General features: G+C 31.9%; 1 protein-coding gene across 2 annotated transcripts in view; it reads right to left on the bottom strand.

Annotated features, from left to right (window-relative positions):
- The window catches only part of LOC138123559 (zwei Ig domain protein zig-8-like), a 234504-nt gene that overhangs the window by 61661 nt on the left and 147220 nt on the right, over positions 1-25623 (bottom strand). For both annotated transcript variants that reach the window (XM_069038312.1, XM_069038313.1), the window contains exon 2: positions 3631-3782. In XM_069038312.1, the coding sequence (XP_068894413.1) occupies positions 3631-3782 (152 nt within the window). The remainder of the gene's footprint in view (positions 1-3630; positions 3783-25623) is intronic.

The following is a 25623-nucleotide window of genomic DNA, read 5'->3' as shown; positions in this document are numbered from 1 at the left end:
ACTGCAAAAATATAAGTAAAATATATTTTATAATGATAATGTTCAAAATTTTGTAAAATTATCTAAGTGACAAAAAGCACTTAATTTTCGTTCTAACTATGCGCCAGTTTCTACGGAGAAATTTTTATTTAATTAACTTTTTTCAAGTTGTGTTTTGCCTGTGAATCTAAAGGCGGTCTTACACGAAGGCAACACTTGGCAACATCTAGCATGCTACAGGTTGTGGTAATGTGCCGGTGGCACAGACCAGCTTGCTGCGACTAAGTAGGATGCGATGGATTATTTATACCTACGCAACTAATTGCCCTCAGTATGAGTGCAATATTTACATTTCAAATGTCGGATACAATAATTGTAGCTGCGGCGTATCTCGTTTTGACCCAACAAGTAAAAGAGCAAAAAAGACGAGGTGATGGAATAGAAAATTGTTTGCACAACAAAGTTATCTCAAGAAAGTTTTTGGTTTCAGTTGAATGCAGATGATGGAGTCCTTTTAAAATTTTTTTACAAGAATGACTATAACTAGACTTATTATTTGTTAAATAAACATAATGAAATTGTGTCTTCAGGTTTTTTATTTTCTTTTTTAAATTAACAAAGTCACTTCCGTAATTCTCATTTAAGGTTTTAAAAATATTTAACTTTTTTATGTTATTCTTGAAATCTCTTCATTTGTGATTCCAAAGTATTTCGTTATTCCTGTAATCCTCAATAAACATTACAGTTTTTCATTTGACCATTCCATCATTAATCACTAAATATTCAAAGCAAAAATTTGAAGTTGCCTACTTTTCCACTTGTGTATCGACATGCTACAGGTTGCAACAGGCAATTTTTGTAGCATGATCGGATGACACAGTGGCAAAACTTGGCAACATGTTGTATGCGACAACGTTGCTATTGTTGCCTTGGTGTAAGGCCACCTAAATTTAAATAGTAAAAATGTAATATTTTTTTCTACGATTGTTAACAAAACTATATTTCACTATTTTACTATTTTTAATGATTCAAACATCTAATAGTGAAAAAAGTAAAATGCCTTAAAAAAGTGCTGTAAGGTGTCATTATTTCACTCTGGCGTAATGCAAAATACTCGTACATATACCGAAATAGACAAATCATAAAAGTATATTGAAAACAATTAAAGTTGCGTTGAGATTTTGGCTTTAGAAACGTCAAATTTTAAATTTGTGTTTTAATGTTGATTGTTTTTCTAATTACATTTGTGAAAAAAGTACTACTTTATTAAATTGTTGCATACATTACTTTTTCTGCTCCTGTTGGATAAGACTGTAATTATTAAAGTGCTTTCATTGAATAGCAGGATTCATTACCCACGGCCCGTTGAATAATAATTTCAAAACTCACTGCAAATATCATAGCAACAGCAACTAATTTATCAAATCCAATCGCAAATTTTATCAAGTATATTAATGAAACTTATTTATCAATTTCTCCTTATAGTCATAGAAAAGATATAGTATTCTATTCGCGGATAATGACTATTACTCGCACCAATGAATTACGCTACTCGCCTGCGGCTCATGACACAAAATCATCCTCACGAGTAACAGTCATCATTATCCGCTCATTGAATAATATACTATTTTCTTGGTTATATTGTTGTCAATAAGAAACAGATATTGCGAATTTATAATTGTAATGGAATGAATTTATATCTCCATTAAAAAAACAATTATTCAAATTTAATCTAATCTTGTCTAAGTTGCTAAAAATATAAAGGAACAATTTAAATAAATTAGTGTTGAATTACTCTAACATTACATGTGAAAGTTCTTTTTGATGAGGTACCTACGTATATGGTTAGAACCATGAAACTATCAATTTTTGATATTATATGATATTTACAATTAAAAAATCTTCTCATGGATAAGGTGCTAAATTATTGGTAGAAAAAATGAATTGCATACTCAGCAGAACATATGTTCTGCGTTTCTAGAACTGTTTGCCTTTACGGTAATTGATAATCAAAGCCAGACAACGAAGATCAGACTTAATGAGACATTTGCTAAAAGTTCAATGATTGAATGTGATGAAAAGCTTCAAACTGCCTTTCTAAACTTCTTGGTGTAACTGTAAATCGTTCACTAACTGCACGAAACCTCAGAAAATAATATTTTACAGTGGCAGCAGCACGTCTTTGTGCTGAACGTATGGCATGGCCGTTTGTTTTCCTAAATTGTTGAACGATATGAGAAATTGTTGTCTGGGTAACATCAACTCTTCTGGCGATATTGCGGTACCTCAAACTCCCATCGGCTATATTAACCGTCATTTTTACAATATAAATTTTAAGATCAACCCAGTGTACCAAGTAAAACATTTTTAATTATTTTTAGAAACACGACGGTCAAATTATGTGTTAATAACAATTGATATTGATGATTTTACTGTTTATTATAACATTATTCAATTGCGCAATTTCAAGTTTTCCTGAAAAAGAATCAAACCCGATAATTTGGGCCGACGTAAAATAACAGTTTTCACAGCAATATTTGCTACCTTATATTTCCCTCCCGAATAATTACATGCCTAACAGTAAACAGTGTGAATTGGAGTTTGTTGAAGTTAGTTGTGAGTCAAATGTTAAAATTGTAGTGGATCAACAATTAAAACCGTCTGCGGTTCAAAACTTATTTGGACCGCTCTAACACCTCAAATCACCAGATTATTTGGTCCTAACTTTATATACTCTAAACAATTAAATATGTACATAAGATGTTCGATGTAAATTGTTGCCTTACTTTGGAAGTGTTGTCAAAAGAAGATAAATTTACGAGACCCTGTCTTTCGGTAAACCACTATGAATGCGATCGATTATTTCGACACTGTCATTGTTTCCGCAACGGGAATACATATCTAGAAACTCATGTAGGTTCAATAAGTATCTACATTTCGCCTGAATTTAGAAGTAACAAATTTTAAAATGCGCTGCAGTATTTTCTTTACATCGTAAGTAAATCTAAAAAAAGGAAACATAAGATAACATAAATTCTCTTTGAGTGCTCTGGCTTTTTTCAGAATCTCACTCCTTGGGGATTGCTCTGTTCTTTTAAGACAGTGTTCATTTGCTGATTAAAAAATGACTGTAACTTGTACGTTGCTATTGCTACTTATTATTTATGAAAGACTTTTGCAGTCAACTGTAACCAATCTTCGGACTAAGTGATTTTTTAGAAGCGTATCTGCAAACAGCAGACATCCGATAGTTTTTGTCACTCAGATAATTGTTAACGACAACTCGACAGACAATCCAGCTCACGGCACTGATAGTTGTATCCAAAAAACCGAAAGAATTAATTGACAAAATGAATTATAGTGGATGAGACTGTTCTGTGCTAACGTAAGGCAATTTGTTTCTGTCAGAAGTAACATCTCTCATGACCGCAGTTCTAGCTAGGCTGTAATCATTCGTCAATGCAAAACTACGGAAATTACGCTGTTCTAGCTTCGTTCACGATTTTGAAATATAACCCTTTTAATGCGTCCATGTATTATTGTGATGAGAGTAAGTTCATTAAAATCGCGGCGTAATACGCAATTAAGCTACACAATTGGGGACAGAAAAAAAGATTTATATCGGTAACGTGTCGTATTTATCTAACTTACGGCTTTGTCTCCTAGCTGTTCTACCCTACAATGTAGGAAGGCAGTCTGGCCAACTGCGGTGGTGACATTTCGGGGTACATTGAATTCGAAGTAGGGATAGCTGCTGACGTTGCCGTTTAGAAACCCCTCGCCGGAATAAGGCTCCACACCACCTGAAAAAGAAACTAAATGAAACTCCTCACAACACACATAAAAAAAGCAGTTGCGTGACTGGAAATGTCTCTATAGCAAAGAGTTATTTTTTAAACAAATACACTTAATGAAGTGCTAATCTATGCTGGTGTAGGTTTTGATTTATGCACCCTTCATGAAAAGAAGAAACATTTTCTCATCTAGAAACACTCGAAAACGCAATATTCTCCATTACATTAATTAACAGACTAGACGAAAAAATATTACTACCTCACATAAAATCCGACAAGTTTTCCGGGAAAATGCTAATATTCCGGTAATGACGTGTAGCTCTGCATTATTATGCAGGGCGGTAAATCAGAGAAGCTTAAGCACACGTTTTTGTAGAGAGTTATAACTTTATATTAGGTGGTGCTTTAATTACCGAATTGAGAATTAGTAATGGGAGCTTTTGGGTTTAATTCATCAGAAGCTCGCGGAAGATTTAAAAATATTTCTCGGTGGCGTCCACGGTAAGGAGTGAGTAAAACTTATCCCTTGACTCTGGTGTAGGTTGATAACTAAACATGCCACCAGACCACTTAAAGTTGCATGTAATAACGAACGGGCAAAACAAGACGTGTTTGTTGAGCTCTTATGACCTCGTAGGGCCTAGAAAGGTTGTAGCTGCACACCCTCGAGCAACCCTAAACGATGTCATACATAGAGCGTAATTTTCTCTGAGGCAAATGTTAACGTGTTTCTTGGGGTTGATGAGCTTATAAGTGCATAGCAAACACAGAGGCGGATCTTATAAATTAGTTCGTGGGAAGCACAACTAACAGTGTAAATTTGTTTATTACTACTATAGTGTAATCTTAAAACGTAAACATCGCTTTTATGGAAGTATGAAAAGAAACATTTCTCTCTCAGACAGTTCTGTTCAACTAAAGAAAGTATAAAGCGTTTTCTCAATTTGTGGGTTCTGAAATTTCGGGGGAAAGCCACAACAAACAAGTACATAATTTTCTGTATCCCTACCGATATCTTATGTATCTTGTGCCCAATAATATAATGAGGTTGACTGCTACTTTATTTTAAGGTGCCTAAGTCAATGTTTGCTACTCATCTAGGGTTGCTGTTCGGGAACAATGATAACAAACTCAAATAAAATTGGTCATGTACACAGAGTAGAATGAAATTAAACAATTACGGGATGCTGTATATATCTAACAAAATCTCCAGCTAAGTAATTAATTGAGGATAAATAGGGTCCAGGTGGTAATTTCACTGTAATACGTTGATTTGGTCCGTCAGTTATGCCCTCACGAAACGAGATGATTTGCTGTTGATAATGAAAATTTAATTAAAATTATCGTTCGCTTTTCGGAATAAAATTTTATAATATCAATCAACTACGTGAGTTAAGTGGAAATATCTTTCTTGTTGTATAATGTACAACACAATCGTTATGGGAAAATTTACTTGCTTAAAGATACTATTGTGGCTTACAATTCCAACGCCTACATTTCTTGAGGTATAATTTATTATAAAGTAGCGTTTGAGACCACAAATTGTCTACGCCCAAGCTTTTAATTTGTATACGATTCTACTACGACATGACTGATAATAATTTGCAACATCTGCTCTGATTTGTTTTCTTTTGATCATTTTGTATACAAAATTCTTTCAGTAAAAAACTTCAACACGTAGAACACACATCAGTTTAAAAATTACAGTAAATGATTCATGGTATATTATTATATAATAGCGAATATTTCACATATACATACAGCATTCACGATTATTTCAAATTCGGACTGTCCTTGAAAATCTGACATTTTAGTTGGCAATATTGTGATTTGTACTGTGCTGTTCAAGGTTATTGCTGTGCCTGTAAAAATTGCTTGTTACCAACTTCATAATAAAATCACCAATTCCGAATTTATTTGAAGGCACGGTATTTGTAGGGCAGTTCTCGTTAAAGAACATTCCTGATGTATTAACTTAATTGATGACGGAATTGACAAGGCGAATATTTAAAAACGAAACGTCATCTGACAGGACCTGACGCCAATCTAATAAAAAAATATCTTGGCCTACTGCGTCTGTAAAACAATCGTGAACGGCTAATATCTCAAAATTTACAGGGAGATTTTCAGATATAAATCTAAAGTTTCTTCACTTACACAAAGTGAACAGACATCACTGTCTAATTTTATGTTACTCAGCAACAATAGACTGAATATGACGCATGTTACTTATCTATGTTTCTTTCTCACGATTCCTAAAGGTTACACATTCGTAATTTTAAAACGGGGTGCTGTTTATTATTCTATATTTTACTTGTATTGAGTCTGTGCTTTTTTTTTAAGTTAACAAGGTAACATCAAATTAATTGCTAAAGCCACAACGAATTATTGATATAATATTTTAGTTTGGATTTTTATATTGGCCCTTTTGCCTTTTGGGTATAAGAGGGTTATATGAATTATATGATGAAAGTAATCTCTGCCGTGATTAGCGTTGGTGTATCGTCAATTTTGAATTAAAACTGCCGATGCAAAAATGAGAAACCTAAAGTGGAAAATTAATTTAAACCAAGGTTGAAATGAAAATTGTAAAATGTGTACTCAAGTGCAGAGGTGTTTTCTGTAAAAGTAGAATGATTAATTGATTACATAACAGATACAATATGTATAATGTTTTGATTATTTTAAAAAATCTTGAATTCTTTTTAAAGACATACAAATATTTTTTTGCATATCGTAATGAAAATGGCACTTTTTTACACGCAAAATCATAGTGAAAGTGGCACTTTTTTACACGAAAAATCGTAGTGAAATTAGTACTTTTTTGCATCATTTTATTCCATCTCCTTGGAGATGATTGTCAAAGCATACCTATTTTTTTCTTTTGTAATTTTTCATAAATCCTTTTAGACCAAATTTCTCAACTTACATCGATATGCAAAAACATAGTGTGTACAACACGTTATGAAAGTCTCTTTTTTTCACTTATTTGCTTGATTAACTCGGGCTACGCCCTCTTTAATCAATTTGCAAATTCGTGAAAAAAAGTATGACTTTCATAGCTAGTTGTACAAATAACTATTTGTTGTCTAGAAACTTACCCCAGATTTTAATTACTCAAATACTCTTGATGTTTTATTTGCACTTTTAAATTGCAAGAATTGTAAAGAAAAGACAGATTTTTTAATGTAGTAGGTTAAATAGGTATAAACAATAAAACAAACTGACACATTTTTCAAACTATCTTATTTCTTTCTACATCCTAAATGTTAAAATTGTTTGTACCTTTTATTAAAAAAAAATTGTTAGACTTTTTAAATTAAGAGATAATTTTGAAACTAACAAGTTTTGTGCACCCTTGACAAGTTTTATTTTTATACACCCGTTGGCTAACTCAAAGTATTGGTACATATATTTTTGAGCAAATGTCTCTGTGAAAAACAGAAGTTAATTCTTACTAAGGCGTGATAGTCTTTTAATTTTTTTATCTTCCTAATACCCATACCGAATACCATATACCTAATACGGAATATTGTAATTTGACATTAATGCTATATTTAAGAGATTAACTCATGATTCATATGTTTTTTGGGGCGTTTAAGAAAAGAAATTAGTTTATTTTTACCATTTCCAGCTTTTGAAGGAATTGTTGAACAAGAGAATTTTTTCAAGGATGTTTTTTCTCAAAATAAGATTCCAGAAAAGTTCGTTCGGTTCAATATGTTTCAGACGTCATAAATTAAGTTAGATATATGACAAAAAATCCATTTCGCTTCGGCAAAGGAAATGTGCTAAAATGATATTTTGAATACTACATATTTTCTAAGAAAAATGTTACCGACAGAAGATGGATGAATATTTAAATTTATTATTAGTTCATGAAGTAATATTTTTTTACAAATGCTTTGCTGGAAGCTAAGAGATCGTTTATTTTAAGTGATACAGGAAACAGCTTTCCATAAAAAATATCAGAACAAGTTATAACCGCAGCAGACACAAGAAAAATTTAAACGTACATGTTCATGTCGCATTTTGTTACCAGAACAAATGCAGCTTTTCATAAAATGTTTTAAAGAGATAATCTTATTTGCGATATTACAGTATTGTAAGCTGAAGATAGAAACTCATATGAATTTAAAGAGACCTCTTATAAAAAATGAAAATAATGTTTGTTGTTAATTACAGAAATTTTTAAATATTAGCAGCTTCACGCTTACACGCTCTATGGTTTAAACTCTAAAGTGTAAAATATGACTTGATTTGAGCTTTTTAAGTTTTGGTGTAAAAAAGTAAAAGTAAAAAAGTTTTTTAAAATGTTTTAAAAATTCGAATAGAACTTATTATTTACTACAGTTATGGATTAAAAGTTTTCATAAACCTTTATATGTATTTTGTGAAGCTGTTATAAAAATGAAAAATGTAACACATTTAATTTATTTAGAACGTTGGGGGGGTCTTACGTTGCAAGAAAAACGCTAGTCTGAAGGTGTTTCTGCTGCACTGTGGTATTTAAGAAATGATTGATGAAGTGCAATGATAAATATTCTTTTGTTCACGCAGTTTGCTTTGTTCACTTTGACCGCTCATTTCAAAGCTGATATTTCAAAGACAGCCAACGATTTTTAGTTGGCAGTTTGAAACATGCCATCTTAAAAATCTATGTTTTTATTGTTAGTATGTATTTTAAAAATTGTCATCACTTAAAACGGATCTTAAAATTTAATTATGTATATAACATTACCCTCTAAGCAACTGTAATGTTATTGCGTGTTACATTCAAATATTAAATTCTGTAAATGCTCTGAAAGGTCAAGTGCTACCAACATTCTTACAAAATACGTAGTGAATAAATGGAAAAAGATAAACGCTAAATAATTTATATTGGAATGAAATAGATTAAACAGCAAACATAACTTTATGGGAGATGTAGAAAATGCACAACTTTTTTAGCGTCATTCAAAATCCAGGATATATTTTATCACCATAAAATATGGAAGTGGAATTAAACTTATTAATCTAAATAAAGTAAGAAAATGTATAGTGATGGAATTAGTGTTAATTTTAACTTCATTACGTTTGTTTAACTCCATTTAACCCACAGTAAGACAACATTAAAAAAACCTTTAAATAATGATTATCACATTATTGTTCTTACCGTCACTTGTTTAGTTAACATGTAAACTGCAGTAAATCTGTCTTATCTTCGTTATTTATGTCATTTGAATGAAGATAATGCTTTTGCGTTTAATAAACAGCAATAAACAACAATATGCATTATTCTCCTGCAAAAGAAACATTTTAGAGAAATGTTAGTACATAGATACATTTCCCCGCCTGCAGTAGACAAAATTAAACAATGCAACATATTTATTTAACAAATAATCGTAGTTTACTGTATATTTCCATTATCGTATTTCGAAATTATTTCGCACTTTCGCAGTTAGTTCATACGTTCTTTGTAAATGAATCAGTCATTAATGATGACCCAACGCTTATTTAAAGAAGGATCAGGCCTATCTAAAAATGGTACACAATTGATAAAAACTCGTGAGGTTATTCTTTTTGTCATTTTGATCTGCTAAAGACTAAATCGGTGTTGAGTTATTTTCGAGTGAAAACAAAAGTAAAAAAAATATTGCAGAAATGTTGCCAGTTTCTTATTATTTTTTTTTTGAATAACTGACAGTTCTTGCAGAATGGATTAATCTTCACAACATCGTGTTAGAAAAATTATTTATAAATAATTCATGATAACAGAATATACAGTGAAGACAAAATAGTAAAAGTACACTTGTCGCATTAATAATACTGTAAAAATAACACACACCAATATTACTGGCATCAGTTGTGTTATAACAGTTTCAATCAGTTTTTAACTGCTCTAGTTCGTGCAAATATTGATGTGGTGCAATTTTTTTCTTTAGAATTTTGGAAATGTTTTAAACCAACATCCAATACCTCATAACTTCCGAAAGCACCAACGAAAAATTTCCTTTCAAATTTTGATCAACTCCTCTTTTCACACCCTTTTCACCACGCTATTTTTCCACCTCGCTAAATTAATTAATCTCCAATCCAGTGGAACTATTAATCTTTGTGTGTGTAGATTTGCCTTAAATTAGATTGTATTTAACAATACCTATCCTGTTTAAGGCGCATAGGGCGAATATTAGTTAAAATTTAGAAAATAAATGGCCTCCGAGGTTTTTTGTAACCAATAATCCAATGTGTTATTAAACATCAATGATGGAGTTAGACAATGAGCTCATTTTTTGCTCGCAACGAAGTGGTGAATATTTTTAGAATATACGGTAGAGTAGTCATAGTACTTTTTTTTTAATTCTTATATTCTTAATAATATATCTACCTTATGTAAAAATTATCATCATTAGTCATTACCATTGTTTCTTTTCGTTTTATTTCATTTGACAATTATCGGTATCATTTACCGACATTTTGAAAACTGACAAATTTTCATGATCACACAATATTTTTTTCAGAATTTGAGAATTTTCTCCTATGTGAACGGATTTTGATAAATGTCACAACTTGTCAAAACGAAACGCCAAGCTAATTTTAAAGATTTTAAGCGATTTGGAGCTTTTAAGTAGCTCGTCGAACAAAAAAAAACGTTGTATTCAACTCGTTCGTGTGTCAATTGCGCTTTTTTGGCACTCGTGGACCTTTAAAACGCTCCTTTCACTCGCGTTTTAAACTGGCCAACTCGTGCCAAAAAAAAACAATTTACACAGAACTCGTCAAATAAACTACTATTCTTCAAATGTCAGTAAAATATGATATTATACTGCTGGATAGTGCTAGTGTCATTTCGTTGCCATGACGAGTTGACGAGCGGTAGATAAAGTACACTAACTAAATCATTTCAAATTCCTATTCTGAATTTAAATATGTATGTATCTATTTATATTCTGAATCTGACATATTGAAAGCTGAAGTGAATAAATATGGTTTAATCACGAAATTTGTAGATAATTGCTAAACATACATACTTACAAAATCTATCCAAATTAAAACGGGTCATATTGACACTTTCCAAAACGAGCTACATTAATTTATCAGTCTACCCAATCTTCTACCTGAAAATAATTCCTAATTTCTTAATATTTTTTAAATATGTAATTTGTTATGAAGAAAAAATAGTATATGTTATTCGGAACAAAAATGGTTTTATGTGCTTTGGCTGGTTTGTGTGCCTCACTTTGTTCGGCAACCAAACTACCAGTCTCCACACATAAAACTTCATTTTTGCTCCTAACAACATTTTGTAAAGAAGTACATAATTTGTTAATCCATAATCTTAAATACCACTGATGCAAATTATTCAAATTATTATTAAAATGCTTCGTTACTTTGGTTACCTATTGTTACAAAAATGTTTTCGTACATTTTAATCTGTAGTTAAATTTAACTCACGTTGGTGAAACCGGCTCTAGGACAATTTTTTAATTTTACTTTTTATGAGAAATATTATGTTCTGCTATGGAAACTGTAGAAATTTATTTCAACGGGCGACCGAACAATTTTAATAAATTCCTCGTAGATGGGTATATATTTAAACTTTTCTTGGCGATTCGAGAGAATTTACGAAACAATTCTGTCGTAAATTTTCTTTAGGTAAAATGGTTTAACAAGCAATCAAGTCAGCCGTCTCGCTTAAGAATGGCCTTGAAATTTAGAAAATCCCTCTGAAGTTTATCGCCTTTTTATAGTCGTTACGAGTTCGAAATTTACGCAGACGGTTCGACTCTAAATATTGCATTCGACTGAACGTTTTCACGAACAATTAAACCAATAGTTCTCTCGGTGCAAAAAAATCAGAACAAAAATTCGCTCCCAGTTATAACGAGCAATTATTTGTCTACTGTTGCCAAAAGCGCAGACATCGCATTCGGCTGAATCTTTCGCGTTATCGTTCTGAGCTGCGGAGAATGTAAATAGGTTTGAAAATTATATTACTGGATGGGACTATTTGCGTTTTGTTCATCTAATGACTGAATATTGTTGGAATCGGCGGGTTTAAAATTACCATCCCCAACAAAGGACGTTAAATGCAACAAAAAAGCGACAATTGAAGACCAACTGAGCTTCTGTATAGACGCCGCACAAAAACCCTAATAGCATCTTCATTACTCTCACCAGTAACGGTAAGGTGCTTAATAAACAATAGGGAATGAACAAAAAGCTGTTGAGAAACCGCACGCACTCTCTTGAGTGTACGTATGTTATTATCAGACGTAATTAAAGTGATTTGTGGGCGTCGCGGCCAGGTGCAATTGTCCTCGAGCAGGATAAGAGAGGATATACTCCAGAACTTAGCACTTAACCTAGTTGCTCTGTTGTAGTTTCAGGCGACGGGACTGTGCTACTTCAACTACCGCTCCTCTGGACGTTTGTTGTTTCCGTTAAATGGAATATCTACAAACTTTACTGATCAGATTTTACTAAAAGCAAGATTTGCCAAGCTGATAAATTAATAATGCCAGCCATTTATTTACGACACGGGAATTATTTACGCTAAACGACGCCGACGCCCAATTAAGAGCTGTTCGTCGAAATGCCTTAACTCTTCCCCTATACAGTTGCGCCTTGCCGAACAATAACGACTTCACCCACTTTTGTCATAATTATTTCAAAATCCAATTATTAATTTCGCTGGAAATTTACAAATATTAACAACGCTGCACTGCTGTTGATCAATTTCAGTGTGCTGGCTTTTTGATGCCTTCTGTAAACAGGAAAGTTTAAAAGTGGAAGATATAATTATTTTAACTCTGATTAATTATTATTTATGTTATCAATTTTCAATAAGGGAGTTAATTAATTACAGCAGTACGTACATCTTCCTCTAGAAATTAAACTTTTTTTTTAATGAGAGACATTAATCAATATCAAGTTGATGGATATCGCCTTATAACATGCTATCACACGTACTGAAAAATTGCTCTCAGAAACATGACTCAAAATCATTGTGGAATGTTACATGCACGCATAAATTATTATTAAATATCTCAATGTAATAGTTACAATATCGACATAAAGTAAGCTTCTTTTCGTCCATTGCAAAGCACTTTTCCTAATTAATTCTTTCGAAAGTAGCTGAAACAGTCCCGACTGATAGTTGTCTAAAAATTAACTTTAGTAAAAACTAAAAATGAGAATATATCCGACATTCCTTTACTTTATAAATTTTATTTTCACGAAGGATGCTTTTCAAACGACAAATAACAGTCTTCTATCCAACTGTCCATTGATCAGAAATATTCAATAAGAGATGAGATACTTACTGCAGCAAAGATCTTCTCATAACACTTTTAATAATATGTAGGTATATGAAATCCTTTCTAAGACAATCGTACAATGAGTAATTTCTTAGTGAGAAAAATTTTACAGTTAATTACGAGGTAACAGCACTCACTCAATTATGGCATCTGCTGACAAAATAAAAACCAGCGGGGCTAAAACAGTCTTAATTTTCCAATTCAAGAAAAACATCTTTTTGTTTGGAATTTTCAGTTTCACCAAAAAGGAACCTAATTTATAATTTTTAAGTGATTCATGTAGTTCAACCTAAGAAAAAATCTAGAACCTAGTGCTTTTTGTAAAATCACTGTACAAAATTCGCATATTTCTTGTTGGTAGAATATGAAACATTTTTTCTTTAGCAACTGTTTATTTATATTTATTTATTCATAAGTTAGAATAGTTTAAATTTGGATAGATTTTATAAGTACGTTTTGCAACTATGTACGGGTTTCTTGATTAAATACTATTTATTCATTTCAGCCCTCAATATGTCAGATTCAGAAGCAAATTTGTTAAAATTTCAGTTAGGAATTTCAAATGATTTAGCTTGTTTACTTTATCTGCCGCTCGTCAGCTCGTTAGATGTCATGGCAATGAAGTGACACTTTAGCATTATCAATCCAGCAGAATATCATATTTCACTGACTATTTGAAGAAAAATAATATTATTTAGAATATTAATTAAGTGAAAAATTATATTTAATGAATTTTCATTAAATTTAAATATGAAAATATCGGGCCTTCAAATAAATATATATTTAGAGTAGGCGTAGGCGACATTCTAATTCTGTTAACAGTGTAAAGTAATTTTTGTAGGTAACTAATTATTCTCCGGAGTTACACAGATTACATAGTAAGCTTTTTCCCAATTTCATATTGTCATATTCCGTGGAGGGGGAATAGGGAGAATGCACTACAAAAATTAAAAATATTTTCAATGTCAGACGTTTCTTGTGTCATTTTCTACGCCGGAAAAATGTTGCAAACAATTGAATTTCCATAGGTTGCTCTAAATATAAATTTATTTGAAGGCCCTTTACATAGCTGCAGCGTTGAGACCATTGAATAATGAATTAATGAGAATAGTTTTTTGAAGCTAACGATTTACTAATTAGATAATGAGAATATATATTATTGTTTCAAGAATAAGAACCTAGTGACATTGTTAAAATAGACGAAGTGTAATCCCTTTAATGAAGATTTTATTTTAGATTTCGGTAAGGAAATTAGTATGTAATTAGTCGTCAATAGTCTTTTGTACATTTTATATTGACAGGTTGTTAATTGTCTAGGAAACACGTAACAAGTCGATAACCGATAATAAGCCATAAAGATTTAATAAACCTTTTTGCTGATTTATTAAAGGAATAATATTTTAGGTTTAGACAAGTTAAAGTACCTTACTCTCATATCTTGTACACACGAAAACCGTCAAATTGTTCAATAAATTCTCCGGTAAACCTGATACTTGTGCTTTTAAAATATATGAACGTAATAAATGAAACAAATTGACCAATAATTGTCCGAAATGTTTCATATATACGTTTATAACTCCAACTAACAAAATTGGATTAGGTCCATATATCTCTGTATTATCCATAACAGATTTTTATTGTGTGGCTTATTACTTGGCGATAATATTTTACAATTTGGTTCTAAATGAAGTACAGTCGAACAGTGCAAGTACCGGTTGGCGTAAGCATTAATTGGTAGTTAAAAATGATCCGAATGCAATTCGCGATGGATAAATGAAATCTAAATTAAATGCAAACCGTATGGGAAATGGAGGTAGCAATAATAAAATATGAAAGCGATTACTGCATGTTTATTTCAATTTAACGACTGTATAGTGATTTGAAAGCTCGCTGCGTAGCGTTTGGAGGCGGTTTGGTTCTTCTTTTTGTAAGATTTATCGATGTTTGCTGAAGTGGATTTTTGCGAAAATATATGTTTTTATTTTTATCTGTTCGTTTACGATCTGGGGGATGCACGTCAGCAGTTCGGTGCAAATACACTAATAAGATATTCTCGATGTTCGATGGGTACTGGAATCTAGAACATTTTCTGTGTCCGTATTCAGTATTTAACATGAAAATCTTATTCGTATTCAAGACTTTAGAGACTAAATTTGACTTGGTCTGAAATATTCCAAATAAACATGAGCGAATGCGGTGGAATCGGATAAGAATATAGCACGGCCAATGGATCTGCCCCCGGAGTTTGCGACGTCTCCGGGGTACGACTGTACCGGAGTTCCAATGAATAATGCATAGTAGACTGGATGTCCATTCATCGATCACGGGCCAATTCTTCTTTAGAAGAAATGTAGTTTACATGTCATAAATATTCGATGGAAGACTTTACCACCTTCGCTCTTAGTGTAAATAAATCGTTCTTCTCATCAAGGATTAACCATAACCCTGAATTTTTGATCGAGATTAAAACGGCTGAAGTGCGAAAGTTTAGGCCGAAATAATCTGTGCTTAAATGTCAACGTTTCATTCAAATTCCGCATATAAAATAAAACAGTGAGGGAAACTCCTGAATCGTGCAAATGCCTAGGGAGCAACTAGAGAATGTCCAGCAGTAAATGTTAACAAAAGAGGTAACCTTTTCTAAAGTTTATTCGTAACTTGAATATCTGACTCGAAACAATCCAATAATATTTCTCCCATGGGCCTACCATTAAACCGAAAGTTTTATAAAATTATTGGCCAAATGTGCAATTCCATCGCTGAAACGATGAAATACGCCAACATGGCTGATTTAAATTCACGAGATGCATCTCTCGACACCCCAGAGAAACATATTGTGGCCTCACCTGTTGGGGCTACGGCCATCGAACGACATTTTTCTTACTCATTCTTGTATACGCCTACGGCCCTCGGCTCTGGATGTGTCCCACTCTCATTCATCTCACAACCGCAATATTTTTCAACAGATTTAGTTTGAGAAACTTTGACAGTAAAACTTTGGACATACAGCGAGCCCATTAACTTGGCTAAGAAATAGAGATATCAAAAGTACAAACCTTGTATCATATGCAATGCCTCCTGCACTTTTAAACAAAAACGTATAAATAACTCATTCTTCTACAGTAAATAATAACACCTTCATCATCTTTCAAAATAAATAAAGCTTAAATCATCTTTAGCTGACATTGGTGGTACGGAAATTTTTTGAAAATAAGTACTTCGCAAATCAACATAATTCTAATAAAATTTGAGGGCTAATTAACTAGAATATAATTTACGAATTAAAATGATTGTGTGTAGTTCGAAAATGCTACGTGTTTTGAACTTTTTGCTTAAAAACAAACGGAAGAATCTTGCCTACATTTCAACCAATGATTTATTGTAGTTTCAAACGCTCGGTTTAGCTACAATGTAGTCTTACGCGCTACTTTCAAAAGTATTTGAAAATAAAAGAACCAAGCTCCATTAGAGGGATCCAGCCAACTGGTTCAATTAATTTAAAACAAAGAGCTCAAATAAGAAAACATGTGCCGTACGTATTATAAGAATTGGATTTATGATAGGATTAAGAAATTTTTGAAAATAATTAAAAATAAATATTCCTCTCTAAAGTTATTAACTAACCTTAATTGTGTGAAAAAGCCATTTATAGTTTAAAATTGAATTACTAAACCTCTGTTACTAATTTCTTAATCTTGTACATGACTTCCGCTGGATTTAACAATTTTGGAGCAGGTGGATATAATAAAGTAATACTTGTTTGTAATTTTAACCCCATTTGAGTAAAAATGTTAGTGACTTTGGCAGGAAAAGGACGATATGCGGGATGAAAGTATCGGGTATTCATTTAAATTTATCCTCAAAGTAAGCTGTTTAAATCTAAGCTCACTTTTTCTTTTCTCCATATTGTAAAACGGAAATTATTTTTCACTATTTAAATTATTTAAACAGCTGAAAGTTGCTCCTTAAATGTATATCATACAGTACGGGCGTAAATAACCTTCCCTTTATAACTTTTGAACGAGGCAAGACAAGGGACAACAATTGAATTGAATGGTATCAAGTTTTCTTTTCTGGTTTTTTATATAAAATTGAGTCATGAATCTGCAAAGATGACGTTAAGGCGCCAACTTTGAGAATAAATTTAAATAAACACACGATACTATTTACTGAAAAAATAAAACAATGCAGATAAATGTAGTCACTTCGGCAAAAATTTAAAAGATTTTTCCTGTACCTCTTGACAATAAAAAATTAAACAGTCTTAACATAAACAAGAAAAAATTAAACAGTTTCCAATATTTTTGAGGTAATTGACTCACACGTCTGCATAATTTTTTTCCTCTGAGCTTCCTAAGATGATTCGGTTTGGTAATGTAAATACCGGGTGTAGAATTGGTTTACGAGACAGGATTTTACATGTAAAAATAAGGAGATCCAATTATTGGCTCCCCTAATAATTTTATGGCAAAATGGTTAAAATGAAAGTTAGAGAGAATTTAAAGTACTGTCTAATTCCACTCTTTGTTTTTTTCTAACATCTTGTGGTACTGAATGAAAAGCAAGAAAGGAGTTAAGACAAAAATACTAAAAAACAGTAATAGCAATGAAATTTGACTTCTAAAATTATTTGTCGGGTGGTTTCACTATTATTTAATTATCTTTTGATATGCCCTTCAAATGAACTCGTACAGGATTACAGGACGAATGATAAGGTATCTTCCATTAAATGTTCAAACTTCTCTCCAATTCTTCGAATTGTTTCTACGGCTGAAATTGGTCGGTCTGGGAAACCTGAAGCAAATGTTGCTTGGAAGTTTCTTAAAGAAGATCCATTTAAAGAAAGACTAAATAAACTTTCACGCCTAGTAGTACTTTTTAGTATTTTTGTGTTAATTCTTTTCTTGCCTTTCTTTCAGTATCACAAGATATTAGAATAAAACTAAGATTAAAATTAGACAGTAATTTTAATTCTCTCTAACTTTCATTTTAATTATTTTGCCATAAAATTGTTAGGGGAGCCAATAATTGAAACTCTTTATTTTTACATGTAAAATCTTATGTCTCGTAAACTAATTCTACACCCGGTATATGATTTTTTAAGCTCTCCAAAAGAGAAAGCCAAGGGAAAATCGGGCGAACAAGCTGACCATTTGGTTGCCAATCCGCCGATACGGATATATGTACATATTTGGTCCAGGTCATCTCGTGCATAGGCTTCAAACTCTGCGGGGGAGCTCCCTCTTGTTGGAAAATAAGGTGCAACTCAAAAATGTTCCCCGATGGCATTTTTGTTGAAAAAGTAATTTCAATACGACAGTTTATACCTACAACCTACCTTTAAAACCACATTTAAACGATTATAACACCAGAATGAATTCATGGAATTGAAAAAATCAAGCTACTGGTGAATGTAAAATTGAAAGAGATTTCAAATGTTATAATACGTGACTCCCTTTGCTACTTGACATTTTAAAGCTGACACACCGCCTCCAGCACCATCTTTGCGGATTTACGGTTCAGTTTTACGTTAAAAAGCAATAAACTCGATACCATTTGATTCAATTTTGTCCGATGTCTCAATCTTGCCTGGTTTTTCAGTTTGGGTTGATATTTCAGGTTTTGTCATTGCGTACTCAATAAATCTATCCATCTATTCATATTAATAAAATTGGAGAATTTGCCTGCTATTTCGATATCTAAACAAATTTTCAAAGATTTTGATTTGTCTATGCAACACAGAAGATATTTTCGTAATTTTTTGGTTCCTTGTGTGAATCTACTTAACTCAAAAACTAATAGATGGATTTTCTTCAAGCAAAATTTGTCAGAAAAAGAAAATTCCTAATTGTGTCTTGCACCTTATTTCATCATTATGTAATATGAGATTAGGAAGCCGTAGCCGCCCAGTAACCATCAATCGGTACAACGGTGTTATTAAAGGAGCCTGGTTTATTTCTGTTTCCTCGATTTTAATTTAAGCGGTGTGTGGTCGTATTTCCTCATCTCTTACATTTTTCTTATATTGCAATATTAAACCTCCAAGGCTTGAAGAAATGTTATAACATTTTACAACTTTAAAATTGAAAGAGAGAAATGTTTGAATTTTAAATGTTGAGTAAGTCTAGATATATCCCTGGGCTACACTCTCGGTAGTTCATAAAAGGTTAAAGACAGCCTTACACCAAGGCAACAATTGGCAACATGGAGCACCCAACATTTTCTGGTAATGTTGTAATTTCCTAACTGTTCATTTATTAATAAATGAAGTTAAATAAGTGGGTTTTTTAAAGGAACTTAAATTTGTTTGGTTTTATTGTACCTAGCTATTTAGAGTTAGACGAAATTTTGGGAGAAACTTTCAACTAAAAATTTTGCTTGATATTGACGTCATATACAGAGTTTTTCTCAAATATGCGTACAAAAAGAACAAACTCTTTTTATAATAAACGTCTCTTCATTTTCGGGATAAAAATAACTAAATAATTATTGGAAATTTCCAGTACGCTACCGAATTAAAAAAGGTGATTAATAATGTAGTCCTGGTTCCTTAGCAACAGTAATAAAACGTGAATTTCATTCTTTCAAACTGTCAGTAAAAAATGTATCCTCATCATTTTAGATAATTAATTAAAGAATTGCCGAACCTTTAAGAACCTCCCAACAGTTCTGATTTTTTTTTGTACGTGTAGAGCAAATCCTCTTGTATTAAACTGTCTCGTTACTCGGCGACGTATGCATCAAACAAAAAACCATGAATGTTAACCACTTCTCACGCTTAAACTATGAACTTAAGACATATGCCGCCAGGGAATTATGTATAGAGCATCTTATTTTTTTCAATAAAGTTCTAAACAATTTTCCATCGGGTTCTGGAATTTCATATGAAACGACAAGCCACTGTCATTTGCTTCGAGCAAGAATTTGGAATAATCAAAAAAGCAACTAGAATATCCTGAAAAACATTTTCAAATATTTTATATTCGAATAAGTATACATAGATTAGAATCGTTGATGATATCGTTGAAGATCCAATTTTCTAAATAGTAAAAACCTAATGTCATGCCGCAAAACGATGTTAAGGAAATTCTGTTGTAAACCTTTTCAGTTTAGTCATTTTTAAAGATTTTTAAACATTGTATGTAACACGTTTCTGACTATTCATTGGCAAGGTCATGCACAACTTCCTCAACTTACACTTTTGGTTCCTACAATGGTAGACCTGTTTGAGCATGATTCATCAAAAATATCGGTTTCACAACCCCCAAATTTTTTCAGTTATCTACTTACATTGCCTACATCGATACTCCTTTATGCAGTTTTGAAGCTGAGTGCTCTTTTTTTTTAATAACTGACTCATCATTCTCTGTTTTATTTTACTATCCACGTTGAACAAGCTAAATACAAACACAGTATGTTACAAACTAAGGGGCACTATACTCGTATGTGCTTCATATAAGATACCTTTGACGTATTAGAACTTGTCTGATAATAATTAATGAAAATGTACACAGCTATTTATTATTTATTTAGTAGAGAACGTGCACACGTAAAGAAATGTACCGACTCCCACTGCAGAACTATTCTAAATTCAAATTAACAGCACATCCTGAACAAACTAACTTTAATCAGTAGTAAGTGGAATGTTGGTAATTAATTTAATTACAAAATACGTATGTCATCATCTTATTGAACTTTGGAAATACGAAGCTCTTCGAAGCTGGAACCTTGTTACAATTCATTAATTGCCTTATGAGAAATTCTGTCACCCAAGTCGTTGTTCCTGTAACTCATTTATATTCACTGATTTCCATAAACTTCATTAAATTAAATAAATGGAATTTAATGACATTTGGAATAAAAGTAAATAATCTAGTTAAATAATTTATAAGTAAAAATAATAAAATCGATGTCGTTGCTCAAAACTATGAATATTATTTTATATTCAGCCTAGTTCGCAGTAAGATGCAGTGACACAATTGAATCAAGCTCTCAGGAGAAGATGGTTATATGTATAAATCATGGAATATTCAAATATTCTATATTTCACCCTTCACAGGTTCGGTGAAAAAGCAGAAGATTCATTGTGATTTGGTGACAATATATTGGAACCAAGTGTATTCATTTGACACGGTTGTTCTTGAAATTTATTTTACCGATACCGTGCAGACTGAATTCCCACAAATAAAAGAGGCGTCTCTGAAGGTATAAATTACAACCTCGTTTCTCTATCAGTGTACAAGTATATGCACAGTTGACACATTCTTCGCACACTTAACTGTGTATCTTATCAAAAATGATTTTTGCTCGGCTTATTACTGTTTTGTTTCACATAAAAAAGAAACTCTTGGAAAAATTTGCATTTACTAAGTGCTCATAAAATGGTCTTATGTTAATTCTAAAAGATCTATGTAATAAGGTTTTAGCCCGTTAATACCTATGTCAACCAAATCAAGTCGTCTTTTTAGATGATATGTTTTGAAATTTCCTTCGAGTAGATAATTTAACTTTTAATTAATTTCCATAAATGTTATAATGCATCGGGTGGTCTAGCTTTTTGTGCTAAGCCCAGAGATTGAAGACCGAGACGAAGTCGAGGTTGCAACTGAGCGAAGCACAAAAACACCTTCAACATAAATGCTGGCATAACTTTCTTCTTTACCAATTGTTCTTTAGAGTTTTTCCATCCTTAATAATTTATTTTTTCTACTAGAGTTTGGAAAACTTCAACATTGTAATGCTAATTTGAGTTAGGAAAAGTGAAAAATTTCCTACTATGCGGAAATAATATTTCAACACTAAAAGTTCAATTTTGGTCGTCTCCTGGGATACGTAACGTAAAACCTGGTATTTAATTGAGACAAAAGCTTAAACGCCTTCACAATTTTTCATTAATAAATTGTTTCTCTATGGTAACGAAAGCAGAACAATTTTGATTTCGCTTTTTAATTTAGAAATAATTAATAGTATATTAAAAATATCCAAATTTTATGTATTTTCCAAACTCCAGTAGAAAAAATCATGTGTGCAATTCGTAGGAAAAGTGTTTTTTCCGTACTCGACGCGTTTTTAATCTCGACTTCGTCTCGATTAAAAATCCCGCATCTCGTAAGGAAAAAAATCACTTTTCCTAACTTATTGCACAAATAGCTATTTCTGTTAAAAACAGACCGAGTGCTACGTATTTATTATGGGATTATAAACATGAGTTTGTTGGGTTTTTCTAGGGAGTGTGTTATTTCTCGTAAGATCCATTTGTAAATCTGTGGCGGTCGTGAAAAAGTAGGTAAGTCAAATAATTTCAAAAATGAGTTAACGATGTTTACACCTTAATAATAAATCATGGAATTAAATAATTCAGATTTTCACAGTTTAAAATTTACTTATATTGAAAGCAAGTACAGGTAGAAAGAAGTTTCTATTTAATTACAGGATTTTAGGAATGATGTGGAATTTTGAATCGTTGCCCTGAAAATTAACATTTTCGACTTACCTACCCGCCACAGAAATAATATCTGATGTGTTTATCAAGTTGTGACATGGGATTTTTAGATTTAGGTGAATTGCATTCAATGTTTTTTTATTCAGAAGCTAGGTTAGAAATAAATCCAGCCGTTTTCCAGTTTCCTATGTTATTAATTGCAGTTAATATTGCTTCCTTTATCACGTCAACACTTTCATAGACTATTACGTTCAGATTGTTTTTCCTTTAAGGATTTTCAGTAAGCTTCTCCTACTTCTTTTCTCATCCTGTCTTTATTGATTTTATTACATTTGACAAGACTTCAGTAAAATTTTATTTTGTCCTTGATGAATTGTTTATTTTGTTTATAAAACTTAGGTAGTTTTTTTTTCACCTCTCTTAATGCGATTGAACTTTTTGCTTACGTTTTTCTTGGTTTTGCTTTCTGTTTTAGATATATTTCCTTTTCAGAGATTCTGTCTTACTTGTACAACTGCACCGTAAATAATAAATGTAATACGTGTCCACTATACCCTTGTTGTTACGAGTATGTAATTTTTATTTCCCTACGATATAGGTACCTCTATCATTTAAACTTTATTAATATCATTTATATCTACATAATTGTCCACAGTATTGTTCCGACTGGTTAATTGTTTTTAGATAGATACATTTTTCCAAACAATACAAATGACACGACACATTTACTGACATTGTAACTAAAAAGTTATTGAACTAATGAGTGACGCTTTTTTCATGTCTTTAGACGTTTCGGCTTCCTAAAAAGCGACTTTCCAAACTGTGAAAATAGGACGTGATAAACTGATAAAACATTATTAAAAAATTTAAACGCACTTCAATAACCAGTTAATTTATATTTAATGTTCAAGAATAGCCTTTTGTTTAGCGCAAACGAATTTAAAGAGATTTAGGACGACGTTTACTGAAAGAGGCAGCTCAAGTATTTGGAGGTTCTCGATATCTTGATGGATGACTTTTTGATGAAATCGATTTTACCATTGAACGTTTATATTACCTGCAAAAAATGTACGTGGCACAAAGTTTTCATTTAAGAGATATTTATCTTTGCCTCTACCACTTGAAAATATACATATGAGAATAAAAATATGCAGTTTTCCTTAGCTATATATCTTTTCGGTAGATACATACAGTTACAGTTAAAAATGTAAGATTTAAACAGCTGATTCGTGATCCGTAATCCGTAGTGCGTTCACAATGGACTCTTGAATGCCAACTTTGAGGATAAATTTAAATGAACGCACCATACCAGACATCAATTAACAGTGTACGAATTCGAAGCGAGGGTCATATCAAACAAGGTTGATCGAAATTGCAGAATGAAAGTTTGTAAGAATAATTAGACTTTCAAGTAGCAACAAGGGCCTAATGAATGGTAATCAAAATACTAAAGCTTGAAGGTTTGTTAGAGCAATTAAGTTTCGTTGAAATAAAATATGTGACTGACATTAAGTTCAGACACACTCGCGACGTTATTCTGGTTAAAATGTTTGTTTGAATGCGGCTAGAAGAGGAAACCTACATTTGAATAATCTTTTTTTAAACGAAAAACATTTTTGTAATATTCATGAAAAATCTGGGGGTTTTCGTGTCCAAGTCGTACAAATGCTCCATGACGTGGCATAAATATTAATGTCCTGCTTTGTTGACGTTAAGTATAACGTTATGGTTGTCGAAAAATCCGTTTTTAACGAAGGTCTGATCAATAGGGCAGTACCCGTTGTGTGACGCCAGTAACCGTAATGCACCAGAAATCGTTAAATTATTACGTAAATAACTAAATTGCCGTTCATATAAAAATCCGTGATAATGCGTCTAGATTGAAATCGTAAAACACAGTGGTATATGCGTGATATTACCTCATTCTAACTTGCTTTAATAATGCATTATGAATGAGTCATAAACGGCAGGTGCATATTTAAAAACATTTGACAATTTGCCACATTACGACCTCTTAAAATATAAATTTTGGCGCTACTTTTATGGTCGCCAAAAAGACGTAAAAAAGCATTTTTGCATTTTTTATAAGATCGACCGCTAAGAAATGTGAATACATATATTTTTAGCTGCCATAAACACGTACTAAATCAAATGTGTAATACAGTTTTCAGTAGAAAAAGAGATCGATATTTTTACTCATCAGCAGAAATTTCAACTTAAGTTTATTAAAATTAATAAAATAAAATTAATTTTTGTGTAGGTCGTGCCATGTGTGACCATAGAAAATAAAAACTGGATGCCTCGCTTGCGCCTTGCAACAACCTTTCAGAAGAGCCACTGTAAATAAATGTATTGGCTTACCTTAAATTTCTGAATTTCACTTTAAGTAAATTCTTGTTAGCCTATGTATGTTTTAATTAATTTAAATTTATTTCTAAATACGCATATTTATTATCAAGTAATGACAACTCTTTTGAAAGCACCATTTTTTATATTATCATTTATTTTATTCTGCATTACGCCCGCCTTTTACATGACCATTCTTGTTATACATAGTATGCATGCTCATACGACATTACGGATTACAGATTACCGTCATTAAATTAAAAGTTGTAACAATATGAAAAAATCTATAAAGTTGACTCAAGTTGCAAAAAATCACTTGTCATTTGCAACAGCATTTTTTCAATATTGTTGAACCAAATAAAGGCACAAAAGGCCCAGAAAATCATAGTTTGGATTGAACATTTTCCATAAGAGTACAGTTTTAAAGTAATTTCAAGTGACTAATGCCATAAAATTGCTCTTGCAAAGGCAAAGTGGTTTTTGGTACTTGAGTCAACTATAGAATCATTTCGATTGTTGACCTTAAGGAATTATTTTATTTATCTTCTAAGAAACTCATGATACAGTTATGTGGCTTGGCAGCATTTGATTCAATATTAGTAATTTCGTAGTAAGGCAAAAAACAATATAACTCCAGCAGAACACAAACGAATTTTCCTTATTATATTTTGTTTTCTTGATTTTGTTATATTTTAACTAGATGTGTAAAAGATTCAACGATGTAAATAATAAAAATATAAACATTAACGTTAAGTTAAGCTTA

This window comes from Tenebrio molitor, chromosome 2, assembly GCF_963966145.1.
Source record: "Tenebrio molitor chromosome 2, icTenMoli1.1, whole genome shotgun sequence".
Classification (NCBI taxonomy): Eukaryota; Metazoa; Arthropoda; class Insecta; order Coleoptera; family Tenebrionidae; genus Tenebrio; species Tenebrio molitor.
This window is presented reverse-complemented; position numbering and strand designations above follow the sequence as displayed.